Below are 19,695 nucleotides of genomic sequence, written 5' to 3'. Positions count from 1 at the left end.
AAGATCTGGACCCAGAGCTTCTCATCCTCTCTGTCCATCCCTCTTGTCTTTGTGTGCTTCGTGGCAACAGGAAAAAAACCAATAATCATTCAATTCCTTGTCTTTCATTAAATAGGCATGTATTCACATGTTCACAATAAAAAAGTTCCCCCAGGTCCATAAACTGAGAAGTGACCTGGTCTCTACCACGTTTTGAGGGGGTGGGGCAGAGGAAACAGGTGGCAGGTACATCAGAAGGGCAAAGCCAAAGCATTCAATGGATGGAAGCCTTCAGAAGCCAAAGGAACTACTTTTATATAATATCCAACACTCTGGTGGTAATAAGAAAACCACCAAGTGCTTTCCAAAAGGAAAGTTACAGAACTTTTGTGAATTGGGCAGGTCAGAGGACCCTTTCCCACTTCCACTGCCTCTCTGAGTTTTGTCATCCATGGGTTACAAATACACGCCTGCGTAGGGGAGGATTTAGCAGCACCTGCCAGAAGTCAGCTTCACAAGGAAGTGAACAAGGGACATTCTGGCACAAGGAGCCCCCTCCCTCTAACCCTTTGTCTTGCCAGAGCTGGGGTACGCACTTCCACTTGTTTTTGACAAGCTCGGGGTCTTGCTGGGTGAGGAGGTCGGGGGTATGAACACACAAACACATGAGAAACGGCAGTCCTGTGTATATTTAACAATATATATTTATATATATTTTCTAGATCAGTACATTCAGTTTTTAACTTGTTTTTCTTCACAAACAGAAGAACTCTTACAATAGTAGACTTTCTAAAATAAATACTATTAAAATAGAGCTTCAAAATAAATATTCTATACAAAGGAAACCTTCTGTGGTAACTTTTGTTGTGGGGTGAGAAGGGGCTACAGTGAAGAGGGAAAATGAAGTAAGAATGTGGTGGGGTGGGAACCTCGAACAGCTTTTGTTTGTAACACGAAACCAAACTGTGGGGTAGAGAAGAGAAAGCAAGGTAGACACCACACGGGAGTTACCCACAGCGAAAAATGGCAGCGCAAGATTTGTCATCAACTGTCACAGTAAGCGGAGGGCAGGAGAATGCTCACCGAAGGTATGAGCCAAAAGGCCGTTCAAGCTTGTGAGATGCCCTAGTGAATTGTACAGTGCAAATTTGTGCGGCCCACACTCTATCAGACATCTCCTGGGGCAACGGGTGGAGAATATGGAGCTTTGAGGCGATGGGATCTGGGTGTTTAGTTCCAACCAATACTTTCCATGTCGTGCAACCTTGGGCAAGTCATTATCTAACTGGGCCACACTCAATGTACGTTGGGGACCCACACAGACTCCACAACACTGAAAGGACTAGTTGACATGTCACATGAAGGTCTTCCGTTTCTGTTGTTGAAGGGGCCCGTGCCAACAGCAGGGATTGGTCTTTACCTCCTTCCAACCAAGAACTGTGAGAAGCCTTGGTTGCACCCCGCCATCCACCTGGAAGGGTTTTGCTATTGCAGAGCCAGTTCCCCAGGGTTTCTTGGAGTGTTGGACCTTCACAAACCCACCCTCAGGGCAGGAGCAGCCAAGGTCCACTAGGACACGTCTTAGACCCATGCTTGTGGACCCTACCCCCAGTTGGAGGCAGAACCACCACCCACCCAGGCTGAACAGAAGCAGGAACCAACTGGCTCTTTTCCAAAAACGTCAAGACGAGGCACAATCCAGCCAAGCCAGCCGTTGGTGACAGAAACAATCAGCCAGAAGCAGCACCCACCAAAACGTGTTCCTCAGTGGACCTTGACTGGCCCCCAGGAAAGCCAGTTTCATTTTCTTATGCCAAGAAGCTGAGAAAAACATGCCAAAGACTTGCCCTGCAACAGAGCTGGGAGAACCAAAGTTGCTACATGGCTTCCCTTTATCATGGAGCACAGGGGACCCCGGGAGCTTGGCACACATCCATCTAGCAGGTGAAATGCAAACCAAAAGAACAAGCCAAAATGGGGAAGCAAAAAAGTAAAAAGAAACCCAAAACCAGAAAAATCCGTGTTTATAACTATGTACACAAAAAGTCAGGATTCGTCAGGGGTCAGGAGGCTGTTTGCCAGGAAACAGGGTCTGTGTAGATAGAGGGTCGTGGGGTAGGTGTGTAGTTTGTGTGTGTGTGTATACACAGCTTATGTAAATTAATTCTCCACAGAATGGGTGTGTAGAACACCAAGATCACCAAAGTGCAACTTGCCATTGGGTCAAGTTCCCCATGGAGACATTTTGAGAGAGGGACCCTGGGAAAAGTTCTGAGGCCTCGCCAACAAGAGTGGACGCGTGCCCTTCCATTGTGGGGGTAACCTCTGCACACCTATTCTGAGGAAAACATCTCCAGTCCCTTCGGTACACATCTGATACATTCAGTTAGTAGAAGTGGTTGGTTGAATGTGTTTTTCCTACCATTCCCTCCTATTTGTGCAAGAACATCCATACATCCATCACGACTGTGGCAAGGGTAGCTACACGAATCAGCCTTAGAAAACGCAGATGCGATATTTCCTATTTTACAAGCTAGCAAACGTTATATAAATAAAGCCTAAAATGATAAGACCCTCCCCTCCTTTCCTCCAATCAATAAATACCTACAGTTACGAGGAACTTATTCTAAATCATAAGATGTTACTACTAGTCTTCAAGAAGGAAAAAAAAAAAAAGTCCTAGAGAAGCAGTGGGTGCATGCCAATCACAGCTACCTGCCTCCTTGCCTCCATCCTGGAGGTGGTTCTGTTCCTACAGAACAAACTGGAAACGCTGTGCACGCTCTGCCTAACACGCTTCCAGTTTCACCTGGGGTAGCTTTTCCCACCCAGGCCACTTCCTCTCATGGGGGTGGGAGGACACACAAAATACCACACGAAGCAAAGACCCCCCACACAACAACTGGGGAGGAAGGACCAGACACAATATAGCTTTTGCATGCAACAAGTACCTACCCGCTGGACGTGCTGCGCTGAGTCCTTTAGCACCTTGAGAGAGAGAGAGTTGCTACGTCTTTGGGGGCTGTTGGGAGGGGGTGTTGTGGCCATGCACAGAAGCAGGGCTCAATCCCCCAAGAAGCCCCTGGAGAATCCCCACCCCCCCTTGCTTTCTTATTCCCCCGCCAGGGCTTCCTAGCACTAAAATAGACTCTTTTTTTGTCATTTGTCTATTTACATTAAAGATACAGACACATCACTGTACACAAAAGGCTATGACAGCAAGCAGCAGAATCAGAAGAGAAGGAACCCACACCCAGCTCGGCCCTACTGTTGCTCTGCCAATGGGAGGTGCTGTCTCTCTTCTTTGCTGTGAAAATCCTCTTCTTGGTGGGAAGGGGGATTGTGTTCCTTGAGGTTGCTCGCCCCCAGATTTTGAAATCAGCCCTTCCTGGGGGTGGCCCAAAAGGAAGCCAAGTGTTTTATTATTATTTCTCTTTAAAACACCGTTATAGCATCTGGTTTAATTGTTCTATAAAAACATAACGACTGGATCCAGAGACCACAGTCTCAGACTCATTGGCAAAATGATATTTGGTCTCGCATGTGCCGCCCCGGCCTTCTCTACCCGTGAAATTTCTGGAAAGGATCTAGGTAGAGAGAACACGGGACGCATAGTGGCAGGTGAGTCTGTGACTCGGTAAGAACCGAAGGACGGTGTTACGAGCTGAACACCCCCAAGAGTTAGTGATGAAGCTGGAGGGGAGGAATGCACTGTGCAGTGGCTCCTAAGTCCATCTGTGGCTCCAGGGAGGCAGAGCGAGGAATGAGGCCTGGACTCCCTGGCTCTCAGGGGCTCCCAAGTATATACAACAGGGATCACCAGGGTCTTCTCCGCCTTCCCCAAGGCGTTGGGACAAACTGGGGTGGAGGGTGGGGGAGGAGAAGTATGAAAGTCAGGGCTCCAGGGGTCTTCTTCAAAGGTCCCCTGGTCACTCAGTAAATGATTCCTCCCAGGCAGCCAAAGAGAATGGAAGAGTAGGGGGAGAGGGGGAAGGAGGAGGAACTGGGAAGGCATTCAAGCAGCCGCAACTTCCGGATATGTGTCCACATCTGTGTTCCGTCTTCTGAAAAAGAACACCCCCCCTCCCCCCGCTCCCCTGCCCCGCAGCCACACCACGCCCCTGCCACTGTCTGCCACAAAGTTCCGGGACCCTGAAAAACACCCAAAGTGCTTCTTCATCCTTTTGGGGAAGAGAGGGGGGGTGGTGGTGGTCTTCATTTCTTCAGAAGCTGAGGATGGGGAGTGGGGCAGACCAGCAAGGTCAGCCTCAGGACACTAAAACCTCTGGCCTCGCTGTGGTCTTCTCAGGTGTCAGAAGGGAACCGAGTTCCAGGGGTAGCAGCACGGGGGCTTCGACCCAAAGTGTCAGAAAGACTTGTCCGGTCTGCTGGCCTTGGCGTCGCCGGCGGCTGCCTTGCAGATGACGCTGTTCGTGTGCTTGCAGCGACAACCAGGGCGGCGCAGGCGGTCGTAGCCGCGCTGGGCCAGCTTCACGCAGCCGGTGGCGGGCAGGTAGCAGAGTAGGCACGGCAGCACCAGGGAGAGGGCGCCCATGAAGGACCAGCGGGCGCAGCAGTTTGAGCGGGAGCAGGAGCAGGGGTGGTCAGCGCAGGAGCCCTCGTCGTCCTCGTTGGTACAGTGGTAGAAGATGCCTTGCACCAGGCACATGCAGGTGCCGTAGTTGACCAGGGTCTGGGCTGAGCACAGGCACTCCTGGTTGCAGACCCAGCAGGAAGGCAGTGTCCGGGGTGATGCACACTCCTTGCACTTACACTTCCCACAGGCCTCGCACAGCAAGAAGTGCTTGTCCAGCTCCGGTGGGACTGCTGGGCCCTTGAGGTCCAGTGGCTTGCAGTGGATGGCCTTGGGCTGGATGCGCACAGCCCTGGGGGAGGCCTGGTCGGCCACGGGCGGTGGTGCCATGTGGTCTAAGAGACGCTGGTCAGAGGACGTGCTGCTGCTGCTGCTCACAGAGCTGGGGCGCCCGCTGAAGGAGATCCAGTGGTGGGTGACGTCCTGGTCACAGCGGGCCGGCGTCGGGGCCAGCTCTGGGGCCCCACCCCGGGTCCGCTTCGGGCCAATGGGGGGCACCAGGCCGGGGTTGTCTATGTAGTCATTCTCCACGTGGCTGGTCTTCATCTGGTCGATGGGGAGGATGGTGAGTGGGTGTTGGAGGCGGCCGTGGGGCATGCGGCTGTCAAGTAGGGGCTGGACCATGACTGAGCTGGGAGTCAAGGGGACGCTCTGTGGGATCGGGGGCTCCATGGGGCTGGAGAGGTCCTGGACTGTGCTGAGGAACAGGCTTCTAGGGGCCCTAGGTGGGAGGTGGGGAAAAGGAAGAGAGAGCGGATTCCAGGCATCAGTACTTGGCCTGTTAACACCCACACCCCCCATCAGGTCCTTGGGAGTCCAAATGAAATGGGAACCCGATTCCCTCAGGACTCTCCAGCATCCAGGCTTAGATGATTAATAATAACAATTAATAGTAAGTGGTAAAAATAACACTTATTCAGCACTTAATGTGAGCCAGGCAGTCTCCTAAGCACCATATATATTATGTCATTGACTCTTCACAGTCCTGGACTCTTCACCCTAAAATGTGACTACTATTATTATGCCTTTTCTAGTTACAGAAAACTAATGTTCAAAGTAACTTGTCCAAAGGCACGCAAAACTATGAACAGAACTCGGCAGGAGTTCAAACCTAGCCCATCCGATCTCATTCCTGGAACTGTGAAATACGCTCCATTTTTTAGCGAGTCCAGTGGTTATACACACAGGCTCTGGAATCAGATTCAAGTTTGAATTCTCACCCCTGCCTAGCAGCGATGCTAGAAGTAAGGTTCTGTAACCTCTGTATCCTTACTTTTGTCATCTGTGAAATGGGTTCTTGTGAGAAGTAAATGAGAAAATGCATATCCAGTGCCTAGCATCTTGCCTGGCAGTAATCTGTCACTACCCCAGAGAGCAACAGTGTAGATTTCCTGAACACCAAAAGGACTTTGTGCCAAGCATCGTGCTGAGGATGTAATGACCAAGACAGATAGCCCCTGTGTGCTCCCATCGTGTATCAGCTGGGTAAACAAAACCCTTTATTCCAGATAGTCACAGAAGGAAAGGCTGCATATGATGCCTACACATCCAAGATATTAACTTATTACCAGCACTTCGAAGAGCAGCAACCTCCAGTGGCTAATAACCCCCGGCTAGGTGCACTTCTGACAACTTGGATGGGAAATCCTCTCGAGGGGCACTCACATCACCCATTTCCAAGTGCTGAGCCGAACATTCAGCCTAAATGCTATTTACTAGAATAGCTAAGCCAACTCTGGATCAGTTTCTAATTTCACCGAGAGAGTGCAATTTTAAGTTGGAATCTGGCCAGAGATTCAACTGCAGTGCCTGACACGGAACCCCAGGAAGTCACTTAAATCAAAGAGCGGAAACGGCTTGGTTCAAATTTAGAAAGTGCACATTGTTTTCTATTAGAAGTGCCATTTCCTCGCCTGCTGACCTTTACATTCGGAATTCGGCTGGAGATCAATTTAAAGAAATAGCAGCAGAAGGCCAAGACCTCTGCCCAAGGGGACCTGGTTTGGAATCCAAGAGAATTAGACTCTGGGAAGAGTCCACCAGGGGGTGGGGGTGTGAGACAGGACACGGTGTTGGGTAGAAGGGAAAGATAATGGTCTTTAAAAAAGGAACAGACCTTTGGATTAACGTGTTACAGGGTATGGTTTAGTAAATGCTTGTTCGCGATGCTAATAATGTTGTTTAGGAGAGCCGACCCTGCACTTCTGCTGTTAAGTTCATCTGGCCTCAAAGGGGATGCCTGAGAAGGCAGGTGGTGGATAGGTTTCCACTGCCACTTACCCCCCACCCCCACCCCCCCTTCCAAACTGGGTACACGGTGGGCCCATCCCAATAGTCCAGTCACACCTTGCCTCAGGTGACTCATCCACATTTACCCATGTCTACAGTGAAGGGGAAAAGGCATTCAGGGCAACTCAATATTATGGTTCCCTACTTGGAAACAGTTCAAACAGTATCAGAAATGGTTAAATTGTTGGCAGAGGGCTTTCATAGATGCTTTCTAACCTGTCTAAAAGAAAGAGCTAGCTCTAGATGCAAAGTTCACGAAGTAGATAAAAGGGAACTTATCCACAGCGTTCTCATCTGTATGTCCTCTACACTGCAAATGCAGAAAAGCATGAAGTCTTTTCTATAAGGTTCAGTGTTCAGTCAACGGATATTTCCCATTTGCACAGGGCCATGTACTATTGGCTTTGCTCCCGTGGCCCTACCTACTTAAAAGATGCTGGGATTTCTGTGTTTTTCTCATGTTGGAGAAAGTCTGCCTAATGGCAACACCTGCCTCCTATCTCCACATTCCCTTCAGATGTAGGGGGAGTGAGCATCTTCTTCAAATGGGAGACTTTCCTGTGGCAGAGTTAGCCTTAAGTGTCTGGCGGGTCTGCCACCAAGAATGGTCATTTCCCAAGGCAGCCTCCTGTGGGGAGCCCTGTGGTCAAGCCTGGATCGGGGGTGGGGATGTCAAATAAGCATCTCTGGCACAGTTTTTCCAAGGATCAGGCCAACCACCCAGCAGAGTCCACTTATTCTTTGCAGGGGTTCCATAGCCTTGCTTCTAGAAATGGGTTTGGGGTTGACAGAAGAGGGTTAGGAGACCCTGGGTCCACACCATAGGGACTTTGCCTGGAGGAAAAGGTGTGACTGAGCATAAGAATGGAAAATGTTGACGGAGGCACAGGAGAAGGATCTCTGGTGCCAGCCAAGAGGTGCTGCAGCCAGAACCCCTTATGACAAAGCACAATTTCCCTTGTTCCAGAAGCTCAGATCATGAATACCCAGGGTCCTGCCAACAAAACTGTCAGTGGCAGTTTGAAGGCTGTGTTGTCCCATGTAGTTGGGCTTTTTGTCTCTTAGGTCTGGGGGCTGGGACTTGCCATGCTGTTGGAAAAAGTAAGGGAAAAGAAGATTATCCACTCCTCTTTCTCCAGTTCTATTCCTGGGGCTCTTAAAAACAGCCACATTTTTCTGTGGATAAAGCAAAAGGCATGGGCAATGCTCAGGGATTTTGATAGGCCCTGGAATCAGAAGGCAGATTAATGGAAAAGTCCCACCAGGATGCCAGGGTGGGCCCAACACCTGCAGGCAATGGGGATATTGGCATTCGCGGGCTCCCATCACCCTCCAGAGGTAGCTGTCAACATCTGGGCCTGTAGTTGGGGCCAGACATGGGGTTGGGAGCTCAGTCCACGATGACTCAGCTCTCTTGGGACATGCTGCATCCAAGATGGCTCCAGCAGGCATACTCCAAAATGCATCTTCCCTATCACAACTCTGATGTCCGATTCCTTCCGGACACCAGCTCAGCAAAAAAACAGTGGCTGGCTCAGAGTTGTACTGCTCAAAAACCTCCTCAGGCCTCACTGCCTCCTCACCTCCCCATTAGCAGGGACTTCCACAGGAGGGTTGAATTCATTTGGCTGACAAAGAAAAACTACTTCCCGGGCAGCCTGTTTGATAACCCCTCAGCATAGCTAAATGAAGTCTCAAAAAAAAACCAACCAAAAAACCCAACCCTCAGTTGGTTTAGAAGATCAAGCTCTACTCACTGGGACACACCCATCCTCCAGTCTAAGCAATGCTGACGGAACTTAAGTGCAGTTTAATATGTACTCTCTGCTTCCCCTGCAAGGAAGGAAGAGATTTATAATATAAATAGGAGAGAGGAGGCTTTGCCTCATTTAGGCTCTTTGGAAGACTGATGGCCAATTTGGAAGACTGTGGACAGAGAAACAAAGCCAGCACTCCACTTAGGCAGAGAAGCACCTCTATCAAGTTTTAGGTGGCATTATTATGGATTAGCATGAGGAAACTTTTACCTCCACTCACAACTTCTCATAATAAATAATAATAATTGTGGAAAGAGCGGATATTTATGAACATACCTTCATGTCAGGCTCTCTGCGCTAAGCCCTCAGTGATTTTCTCATTTAATCCTCACACCATCACCTTGGAGGATAACACCCATTTCGCAAGGAAGAAATGAAGAATAACGCTGGTAGGTGATGAGGGCAAGATTCGAACCCACACAGGGAGAGGCTCCAGAGCCTGCAATGTCAGCCCCACAGCCCTGACCAACAGTCAGGGCTAGGTATTCATGTGAAGACAGGAAAGCACCAGTCACTTTCACAGCTGTGAATTCTACTAGTCCGTCTCCCCCTTCCCCCTGCCCAGTCTGGCCACTAGCCCTTCGGGAGCCTCATCAGGCCATCCGCGGGCTCTTAACCAAGCCAGCAGGGAAATGAAGCCAGACAGGGGTTACATCAGATGAGCCCCTAGTTCAGGGAATTGTCACTGTTCAGAGTGGAGGCTGGGGGTTTGAAATCTGTCATTACAGGAAGGCTCAGGGCTCAAGTTACCTTCGTTTCCACTTCAGTTTTCTTTGCCGTCTCATACACCGCTACTTTACTAAGTGTGTTCATTTTTATTTTTCGTAGAGTCAGATGGGTCTCACCACAAAGTCCCTAAAAGGAAGCCCTGGAATGGGAGGGAATCCCCTCTCCTTCCTCATACACAGTTGAACTTAAATTAAGGGTCTCTAGGGCACTTTCTCGGATGGGGCTTATTGGTCCAGGTCTGTGCGGAAGGGAAGAAATAAGAGGAAGCCAGAAGAGAGTCCTAGAATACTGAATCAGCAGGATATGGAAAAGCCCAGAGCACAAGGTCCTGTCTTTGCCACTTGGTGGTCTGTGCCGTTTGTACCTGTGGGAGGGGCTGAGCGTCAGGATGCAGACCTTGCAAAGCAGGCTGGCTGAAAAGAATTAAGTGGCGTTTTAAATGCCCACGCCACCCATCCACCCTTCCCCTTGACTTACCCTGGGAAGAGGAGTTGGGAAATACTTGGAAAACCTGACAGTTGTGCTTTGAAAACTATAGGTCAGCAAATGACAGACTGGCAAGAGGCTCTGAATGAATGGGCAATTTCTGCACCATTCAGTCTCGGTAGGTTCTCCCAGCGAAGGCTATTTAACCCTTTATCAGTTCAGAAGAAAAGGTCTCTAGGCTGCAGGGAGCCCGCCCACCACTACCACTTAGTTCTTTGTGACAACATCCCAGTTTAGTTAATTAAACTCCAATCAAATAATGACTTACTGCTTCAAAAAGACTTTAAAAGGTGTTTTTGGGGGGTGGTGGTGGTGTGTGTGGTATAAGGAAAGCCAGGGACCTGCCTTCCCTGTACCCCACTGAGGAAGACAGTCTCTGCATCTCTGAGAACTGCCCCTGTGGGAAAACAAAGCACTTCCGCAGTTGGATTTGTCCAAGAACCTTGCTGCTCTCCCATCCCTCTCGGGCACTGGGCACCAGCACTAAGGAGCTCACCTCTAGCCATAAACCGTTAGAGATCACAAGAGAAAACAGCTGCTTTTCATCCCTTTGTCTCAGCACCAGCTAGCAGTTCCCAACCCTCTTCTTTTTCTTGTCCACAACGAGTCAGCTAGCACCAAAGGCCAGCACAGGGATGAGCTGGAAAGTGTCCTGCTATACTAGGCTCTGGGCTGTCCTAGGTGGCTTCAAATGTTGGTTTCACTGTATATTAATATTAACCCCATAATCCTTGTCTGCTCATATTCCTTTAAAGAGGTAATAGAAGGCAAGAGTGAGGAAAGAATGGGGCTAGAAGCAGCCTGTTAGCTATCGGCACAGTTTGGGAACTCCTGGCCCACGTCGAAGTTTGGAGGGGACCAGAAACCTAGACCCCAAGGGAAGGCCCCCTTCTCACGGGCACCAAGATCATTTGTCTTGCCATCCTCCACCATCGATTTCTAATAATAGACTCTAAAACTAGGCTTTAGCTTACTCCTGGGATGGGGCAGGAGATGACTATCCCCTTCTCCCATCCAGAAAAAGAAAGACTACCGGACAAGGGAAACCACTCTTCTGCAAATGGCCACCTGCCCCAGAAGGGCCCCTTCCCTCCTCCACTAGATCCAGCACATCTGTGCTCCTCCCCCAGTGCCCTTGCTTCCTCCACGGACTGTCCTTGGAAAGAACAATCATGATCACAGCTGAATGGTGGAGCCTCTTAAACACAGCCACATGTCCCGGATACATCCCCAGCCTTGTCAGCTGTCCGGATCTACAGGGTGGCCCCAGACCCTTGAGAGCCAAGAATACCCCACCTCTTACATCATGCAACACCCCACACCTCCTGTGTAGGATGTGGCTCCCTTACAACCAGCTCCTCATCCTAGGTGCCCAGTAGTGATAAGCAGCACAGCCCAGCCCCCTGGGGAAGTTTCTTCTCCCCCCACTCTGCAGATGGAGAGACCAAGGCCCAAGGTAGCAGGTTTTCTAGCCAGTCATCTGCTCCCACCTGGCTGCTAGCTTAGTCTGGAAGGACTAATACACTTCTGTATGTTGCTTTTCATCACCTCTTCCTCTGGCTCTTTTGAAAGAGCAAAATTGCCCAGTAGGGCACTGCTTTCCCTTCTATCAGGGAGATCCAGGTTGGCCAGGAGATGGAAGCTTTTCACTCTTGCCCTCCCTCCACCCCCCCCCCCCCCACTTAAGAACACTTTGTCTATATCCCATCTCCAACATTTTCAACTATATCCCTAAATTCAGAGGTTTGTGCAAGAATCCTCTCAGTGTTCCTCACAAAGGAACTTCCAAATCGTTAGCGGTGAGATGACAGGCACCCTGGATTCAGAACCACATTAAATGCCTTAACTCTCTAAGAGCACAACTTCTCTAATAAAAGAAAGGGGGCTCCTTCTCAAGTTTCCTTGTTCCAAATAAGGAGTCCTACCCAAAAGGATGTCCTGAGGAAAGAAAAATGCCTCAGGGGGCCCTACACTGGGGAGTAGAGGTCGCACCAAGGGACTTAGCATCAGAATTGGAAGAAAGTCCCTACGTGTTCTCCCAAAGTATTAAGCAGAGTAAAACACCTCAGGGGCCACTTCTTGAGGCGTTAATGGATGTCTTTTCCTCCCTTTATTTTTAAATCACTCACTTTTAAATTTTGCTTTGAATGCCTCCCTTCATTTGTTATTCAAGTCAGCCAAACCTCTGGGCAGAGGCTACCCGAGTGGGGGATGGGGATGGGTAGGTAAAGAATATGAACTGGACAGAGGGTGAAATTCCAAAGAGCCCCATCTCGCCATCTATTCTGGAAGCATTAAAACAAAAAGGACATCTGTGAGCTCCAAATGATCCCCGTCCCCCAGTTTCTGTCCTGCTTTAGCTAGGAATCGTTCTTGTCTATGTTCTGTCTCCTCCCACCAAGCCCAACCAAAACTTTAGGAAGTGTTGCCATTTCAAAATGATGGCAATCTGGAAAAGGTCAGGGGAACGAGAAGGATTTCCACTTTACAAAAAGGGGAAGGACTCCTGGGTTCAGAATCTAAAAAAGGAAAATAACTAAGAGATGTCTATGAAAAGTCTTCCTCACTTTAACTGACAAACATTTGTCCATCAAGGAGATTTCAGAAATCTGCCATCAAAATGCCCCCTCCCTACCAGGTACTGGGCAAATGCATCTCAGTTGGTCAGTGTGTGCACTGCTCACATTAATGGATTTGCCTGAAGCCTGCTGGCAAGGGAGGTTGCTCCCAAGGGCTGGCAAAGGGAGGAAACTCCATTTCACACTGGACAGGTCTACATCTTTCCCACCCTTCTGCTGAGACTGAGAGCTAAAGGGGTCAACTGCAGCCCTCCCTTTCCTAGTCCACCCCACACCCACAAACTAAAGTAAAAACTGAAAATTCCAGATGTTTATGCTCCATTCGTGTGAAGATCCAGAGAACTCTAAACATTGTGAAATCACCAGTGCAGTATTGGGTAGGGCGTCAGGCCAGACTGAGCTTTATTAAGAGATTGATAACGCCATATTTCCTCAATACTCTAGGCCTTCATCTTCCAGCTTTGTATCCCCCAGAGGCTCGTCAGAAAGACTGGAGAGCCTTGGTCAGCTCCCACCCCTCTCCAACTGGAGACAATCACACCACTGATTTGGAGGCATTCGGAAGGTGGGGGTTCCCACTGGATCTGGGTACCCCACTGAACCCACACTTTTCCTTTCAGCACTAACCATGTTTGGAGGGATCCTCGGAACCTCAGTGTGCCAGAGCACAGCCTCCTGCCCTCACCCAGACTTGGCAATATGGATGCCCATCCATAGCTGCTAAATGAGGCAGCCAGCAGCTCTCCCCTCTCCTCACCATCCAGCCCCTCCAGCCCAGTTTCCTTCAACGCCCAAGGCTCAGCCTTCAAGCTGTGCAACCATTTTCGCTTCTCTTGCCTTCTCTGCCTACAACCCCCAGCCCCAATCAAAGAGAATTGGGAAATCGCCTTCTTGCACAAGAGTAGCTACTGTCTAAATGCCTTTTGATCGTCTGCATGGAGGGGGAACTGGGCACAGCTCTGGCCCCAGTGATGAAGCCAAGCTTCAGCAACCCTACTGCCCAAACCCGCCTTTGCCCCCCCCCCCCCCCCGCCCCCTTCTGTGCCCCTGTGGCCTTGGAGATTCGGAATTTTCAGAACGTACCGTCTGTATCTTCCTCTCTTCTCGGTGATGTCAAGCCTGGTACCACCAAGAAGGAAGGAGGGAAAGCGGGAGCCTTATCTCTCCTACGCACGCAACCTCTTCCTCCAGCTCCCACACGCCCGGCGTTATGTAAACGCACCTTCAGCCCCCACCACAGCCCCAGCGCGGCCCGGCCCCAGGGCCTGGCACAGCTCGGTGCCCCGAGAAGGGAGGCACGAGGAGGCCGAGGTGCCTCTGGCCCTGCAGAGGCCGGGAAACGGAAAGACAACTGCAAGGCAGTTGCACAGCATAAAATGCAGCAGCAGAGCAAAGGTCAGACGGCGAGGAACCGCCTCGCCAAAGAGAGGGAGCAGAAATGCCCAGTCCCGGGCCAACCCCGTGCTGACCATCGGAGGGGGAGGCAGAAGGGTAGAAAACCCAGTCCGTCACGGCTCCGACGGGAGAAGAAAAACCTACGTCGAGCATAGGCCGCTGCAGTGGGCTGGGAAGATCTGGGCAGAGCTGGCACCGTGGGCACGGAGCCCGGGGTGGGCAAGCCGCCCAGGGCAAGAGCGCCCGCCGGACCCAAGAGGTGGCTCCTGACCGAGCCCAGAGCCTCCTGTTCCAGCGCTCGAGGCGGGTGGTGGCAGGAGGAGGGAAGAAACCAGGCCAGAGGCAAACTCCCGGGACACGCACGGGGCTTCCTGAATCGCAGAGTGGAGAAGCCGGGCTTGGCAATGCCCCGGGGTCGGAAACTCCGGTGCCAGGCTGTGAACACCCCCGGCGCCGTGCCGGCCCAGCCGAGGGCGTCAGGGAGCTGCGGCACACCGCAGTGGCTCAAGGAGGCGCAGGGAGAGGAAAGGAACACTGAGGCGCGCCTAGAAATAGCGCACCATTTGCCCCAGCCGAAGGGGAGGTCGCGTCGCGGCTCAGAGGGGGGCAGTTTCGGATCCCGAAACTGGCCAGGGACTTACTTTGAGGAGCCGCAGAGCCATAAGCATTGCTCCACGCCTGTATAAATCTCCGAACCCGGGCGGGTCAGACGCTGCTGTCCTCGCAGACGTCGGCGGGAGAAACCGATAGGGCTCCTTGCGCTCCGCAGCGCCAGCTCCGCGCTGTCAGCTCCTCTCGCTGCCTCCGCGGCGGTGTTGCAACCACTGCCTGGGAAAATGGCTTTTTTATGAATGGGAGGGAAGGGAGCTCCAGTGCGCACGCGCCCCGTTCGCGATTCTATGAATGGGTGGGCACAAGAGACCCCGCGCGCGCATGCGCCGCGCTCCTTTTTTTATGAATGGGGGGCCGGAAAAGGACTTAACCCCTGATTGCTGGGGCTGACTCTAGCTCCTCTGAGGCCGTCGTTCTTTTACAAAAAGGGGTGGAGGTTGTTGTTGCCTTTTTTTTTTTTTTTTTTTTTTTTTTTTTTTTTTTTTTAATGAATGGAGGGCGGCGGCGACTGCTGCAGCTGGCTCAGCTGCGCGGGCTGTACCCCCTCCCAGCCTGCGAGAGGAGGTAAAGGCCACCTTCACGCCACTGCGGGCCTGGGCAGGAACCGTCAGTGTCGTTGGGGGGCGGGGGGCACTGAGGCCTCTGAATCCTGGGCGGAGAGCCGGGTGGGGAGGACACACCTAGATCTTGGGATCTCGAACTGCCGCAGGCTGTCGCGGGGCGTGGTGGGGGGGGGGGGTGTTGGCGGGAGACGGGAAGACCCCTGCTGTGGCCCTTTCTCTAACCTAGGGGCGTCGGGTGGGGGGAGGGGTCTTGAAACTACGCTTACCAAAAATTAAAATGTCAAATGTCCGTAGCACTGAAGGGCATAGTGGGGGTTGCTTGAGTGCATCTGGTTCCATTACTAAGTCTGAGTCTCCCTTGAGTGAGTGCAGACCATCCCACCCCCCACCCCACCATTTCTTGGGCGTGGACAGCGACAAGACAGAGACCTCTTCCTTTTCCAGTACCCTCCCCCGACCGACGCTGGCTACTCAACTAGAGGAGACCAGGCTCTCGCCTTGCAGTGCACGCCCTCCATGCCCCAGTGTATTGTCCGCAGTGCCCTGGCGCCTGCCCGCCCTTGGCTGCCCTCACTAGCTGCTTCACTCTCCACCCCCGTGCCTTTTCCAACCCTGAGGAGCCTATGTCCACCGAAGGCTATGGCCCCTTCCTCCAGTAGGAGCCTTTTCTCCATCATCCCCATCAGCGCCCTTCCGGGGAAACGGGAACAGCCGAGAATTGGCCAGGTGGATGGGTGGAGTCGGCAGAGCCGAGGATGCTGCCGGAGTAGCCATGGGATTAAATAACAACAGGGTTCTTGAGCCGCAGAGGAAATGGAAATGGCCGGGGGTCCTTTCTTTGCAGTTAACGATGCTGATGGGGTTATCCCATCAGTCTAGGCCGTTGAAAAGAAAAGCCCCAGCCTTTAGGCCTGACTCTGTGAAGGCGAGGAGCCCTCACAACAGCCTCAGGCCCAGCTCCGCCCAGGAAAGGAGGATGCTGTAGCCTGGGGGGCACGGAGGGGGAAGTCCAGCGTTGGGGGTGGCTTTGATACAGGGATGTGAGCTGGGCCAGGGCCTGAATCCCCCTGTTTCTCTTGCTGGTGTTCTGGCTTCACTGCCAGAGGTTGTGAGCTGTCCTTTTTCTTTCTACGCCACCAAAGGACTGTGCTTGGCTGTTGTCAAAAGAGCCAATGAAAGGCTCCCAGTCCAGGCCAGAAATCTGGCCTGGGGCTGGGGCTGGGACTGGGGCTGGGGCTCAGGAGACTGGCTGCAGAGGGACATTTTGCAAACCCAGAGTAGAACTCAAGGTTACAGAGTCTCAGTCTAAAATGCCTTCTCACTACTCAGATGTAGCTTTTCAGTGTGATTTACTTAACTCAGCTCCTGGGAGCAGAGCTCCCCCTCGCCTAGGGGACCTCAGTCTTTGAGGGCCAAGACCTTACTTAAAGTCAAAAGAAAAACTCTACTACGGCAGTAGAGACTATTACAGTTGTTGAGGATTTCTCTTTGCAGGTACTGAAGTTCAGTGTCATTATTACCATTTGTCAGATGTAGGAATTGAGGCCAAGCGTCCTTTACCTGCTCAGTGGAAGATCTAGTGAATATAGTGCTGATTTTCCAGATCTTTGCAACCTAGCTCTCCCTACTTTGCTACCACCCCTTCTCAGCATCACAAACATAAAAACCTGGTGTTTTGTTAAGTCATTTAAGCACACTAAACAAGGAAAGTTGGAGCAGTAATTTTGCAGCCAGTGATCTCTCTGGGATTTGCTTGAACAATTAAAAGGATGGCAGTAAATAACATCCTTTCTAAACCATCAAAGGAAAGCAAGATGGTGGTAGTAGTTTGGGTTTGCTGTCCTCTTTCCTTTCTTTAGGGGATTTAGCCAAGAGACAGACGGGGTTCCATTCCTGATTTTTTCCCAGCTTTCCTGAAGCATGAGGTGAAGAAAGCACAGCTTTGGTGGGATGGTGAGAAGGAGGAGCCCCCAGCCCTGGCCTGGGAGGAGCCTCTGATGTGTAAGTAGAGTGTGATCCCAGAGTGTCTGGGAGGTAAGTGATGGTTATATTCTGCTCCTATTTGGAACCTAAAGAGAAGTTTGGGGCATGTTCTGAGAAATGCATGTATGTATGTATGTATGTATGTATTCATTCATTCATTCATTCATTCACATTTCATTCTGTGTAAGAGTCCATCCTGACTCTGAGGACTCAGTGGTGAGAAACAGTGTTCCCTGCCCTTGTGAAGCTCACAACCTTTGGATGAGACAGACAGACCATGCAATTTGAGGCTGTGATAAGTGCCAGGAGGGGGTCTGACTTGAGACCTGAAATCTGAGAATGGGTGAGCCTGAGGGAGGTTGAGGGAGCCTGGTTGGAAGCCCTGTGGGGGGAAAGGGCCTGACGTGGAAGTGCTGATGGTAGGGCTCTGTGGCCACAGCTTGGCAAGTAAGGTGGAAGTTGGCCTGGTGAGGAGTTCAGATATTATCCTCTTAAGGGTTTTAAGCAGGGTGTGACACATTCTAGCTTGTGTTCTAAACCTCTGTAGCAGCCCAGAGGCCCGTGGCCTGGGGGTGAGGGGACAGAGTGAATGGTGACAGGGAGATGCAAAATGTTTGCTCCCCTGATGGGCTGAAGGTGCCATATTTGTTCTTTTGGGTTAGGTGGACAGTAGGCCTGTGCTTTTTTTTTCTCTTCTGCTTCATCTGACTTTGTTTATTCCAAAGCTGCTGTCTCCTGCCCAGGTATAACTTTTCTGCTAGAGGCAAATCCTAACGGCCCTGCATTCCTGCCTGTGCTAATTATAGTTCTATCACCCCAACCTCAACGTAAACATCTTTACCCCTACCAGATCATGGCCAGGGAGTGGGTTCACTTCTGGGCTTGGCTGTCTTGTTAAGCCCCTAGCCTTGCCAGGACCTGGAGCAGTTAGTGGGAGTTAGGAGAGGCAGGAATTCCAATTCACTGACAGACATTCATGGAGCACTTACTGTGTGCCATGCGGGTGCACGGTGTGTTTTCCTATGTACTGCTCCTTTAAAAAGCTGTATGCTGAGTCGTAGCCTTTCTCTTTGTCAGATAAGAAGTCAGAGGCTATGTCTTAATTATTTATTAATTCCACCAAAAATTTTTATGCACTCCCTGTGTGTCAGGCACAGTGCCAGGTGTGGGGTTATCCTGAGAAAAAAAGATAGATACAATTTTTGCCTTTATAGAACTTTCAGTCAGGGGTGAGGTGGGTGGGGGGTAGGATGTGCTTTCCCCCTGTTACCTTCATCAGCGCCCTCATTCATTTCTGTATTCACTTCACAGTTTTCAACCTTACATAAAGTACTAAGCAGTGGAAGCCAAGCCCCCCAGCCTAAACAGATTAACTGCCCCCCACTTGTAATCAAGTAGGGGAGATGAGACATTAAACAGATAATTGATCAAAGACTGATTTAATTACAGTGATGTGACAGAGAGTGCAGAGAGCAAAGTAGGGGGACACAGCCTGGGGGCCCTGGGGAAAGCTTCCCTGCGGTTCTGATCTGCAGAATGCAACCTCAGCCAAGCTGGTCTCAGTGGCAGAAAGCTCAGAAGTAGAAAGGGGTCTTGAGGAGTGCTCGAGGATGTGTCAGACTTGAGTTAGAGCTCTCTTCTGGCCTAGCTCCTAGGCTTTCTGGCTCCGTGTGTTCATTGGTTTCAGCTTTGAAGGCCGGAGACCTTGAAAGATACATGTGCAGACATGGAGCACGGATTGCTGAAGTCCTCTCCTACCCTTATAAGCTCCATAGCCTTGGACCGGTTCTCCAAACTTTGGATACCTCAGTGTCCTCCTCTGTAATATGAAAACTACTAGGTGCACTCACCACAAAGGGTTCACTGGAACCTGAATGGAAAAATGTACACAAATAACTTAGAACAGCATCTGGCGAATTCTAAGTGCAAAGCATACATTTAGATGATTCTTCAACACACCCGGCCGTGTTCATGCAAGGAATGAGTTAGAATTTTAAGAGGAGTCCGTTTATGTGGGCTATTCCAAACTTTGGAAAGAGAAGGCTAACCTAAACTGTAAACAAAGTTTTCATTGCTGATAAATAGTTAAAACAGTAATACTGTGGCCGTCATTGTTACTTTAACTAGTACAATTTTTTTTTTTTAATTTTTTAAACGTTTATTTATTTTCGAGACAGAGACAGAGCATGAACGGGGGAGGGTCAGAGAGAGAGGGAGACACAGACTCCGAAACAGGCCCCAGGCTCCGAGCTGTCAGCACAGAGCCCGACGCGGGGCTCGACCCACGGACCGTGAGATCATGACCTGAGCTGAAGTCGGCAGCTCAACTGACTGAGCCACCCAGGCGCCCCTAACTAGTACAATTTTTGCAGGACAAACGTTAAGCTAGATTCAGCTGTGTGGCTGGGTATTTTAAATAGTTCATCAGAGAGTTGATTTGAACCCTGGCCAATATAGATTCTTGAATTTTGGCGATAGAACACGTGTTACCAGTATAATGCTGAAAGTATGCTGAGTAATGATTCTGTTGTATCAGTAGGGGGAAGGGGTACTAAGCACTTGGTGACTTTGCATTATTCACAGTCTCTTCAAGACTCTATTGTAAAGAGGGCATAGCCCTAGCATCTGCTTCAGAGGGTTGTTATGAGCAGTAAGGGAGGGAAGTATGT

The 19,695-nt window shown here is 50.8% G+C and overlaps 1 protein-coding gene and 1 long non-coding RNA gene across 3 annotated transcripts in view; one reads left to right on the top strand and one right to left on the bottom strand.

Moving 5' to 3' along the window:
- Window positions 1-641: 641 nt before the first annotated feature.
- Window positions 642-14,703, bottom strand: SPRY4 (sprouty RTK signaling antagonist 4). 2 transcript variants are annotated; one of them, XM_060635865.3, is made up of 2 exons: window positions 13,557-14,483; window positions 642-5,294 (listed from the first exon to the last, which is right to left on the bottom strand). In XM_060635865.3, exon 2 carries the CDS (start codon window positions 5,243-5,245, stop codon window positions 4,346-4,348), a length of 900 nt encoding a protein of 299 aa, XP_060491848.1. In that variant the 5' UTR covers window positions 5,246-5,294; window positions 13,557-14,483; the 3' UTR covers window positions 642-4,345. The 2 variants fall into 2 exon arrangements, with proteins under 2 accessions (XP_060491848.1, XP_060491847.1); XM_060635864.3 differs by lacking the exon at window positions 13,557-14,483 and adding an exon at window positions 14,510-14,703 and having other exon boundaries at window positions 643-5,294.
- Window positions 14,704-16,921: 2,218 nt separating this feature from the next.
- The window catches only part of LOC132681423 (uncharacterized), a 339,118-nt gene continuing 336,344 nt past the window's right edge, over window positions 16,922-19,695 (top strand). Inside the window, exon 1 of the long non-coding RNA XR_013556851.2 lies at window positions 16,922-17,044. This is a non-coding gene — a long non-coding RNA (uncharacterized LOC132681423). The remainder of the gene's footprint in view (window positions 17,045-19,695) is intronic.

The sequence above is a fragment of the Panthera onca genome, chromosome A1, assembly GCF_046562875.1.
Source record: "Panthera onca isolate mPanOnc1 chromosome A1, mPanOnc1 haplotype 2, whole genome shotgun sequence".
NCBI lineage: Eukaryota > Metazoa > Chordata > Mammalia > Carnivora > Felidae > Panthera > Panthera onca.
Note: the sequence above shows the minus strand (reverse complement) of the source record. Positions and strands in the feature narration are given on the sequence as shown.

Coding starts and splice junctions, on each gene's coding strand:
- SPRY4 (XM_060635864.3), bottom strand. CDS start 5,245: ATGGAGCCCCCGATCCCACAGAGCGTCCCCTTGACTCCCAGCTCAGTC.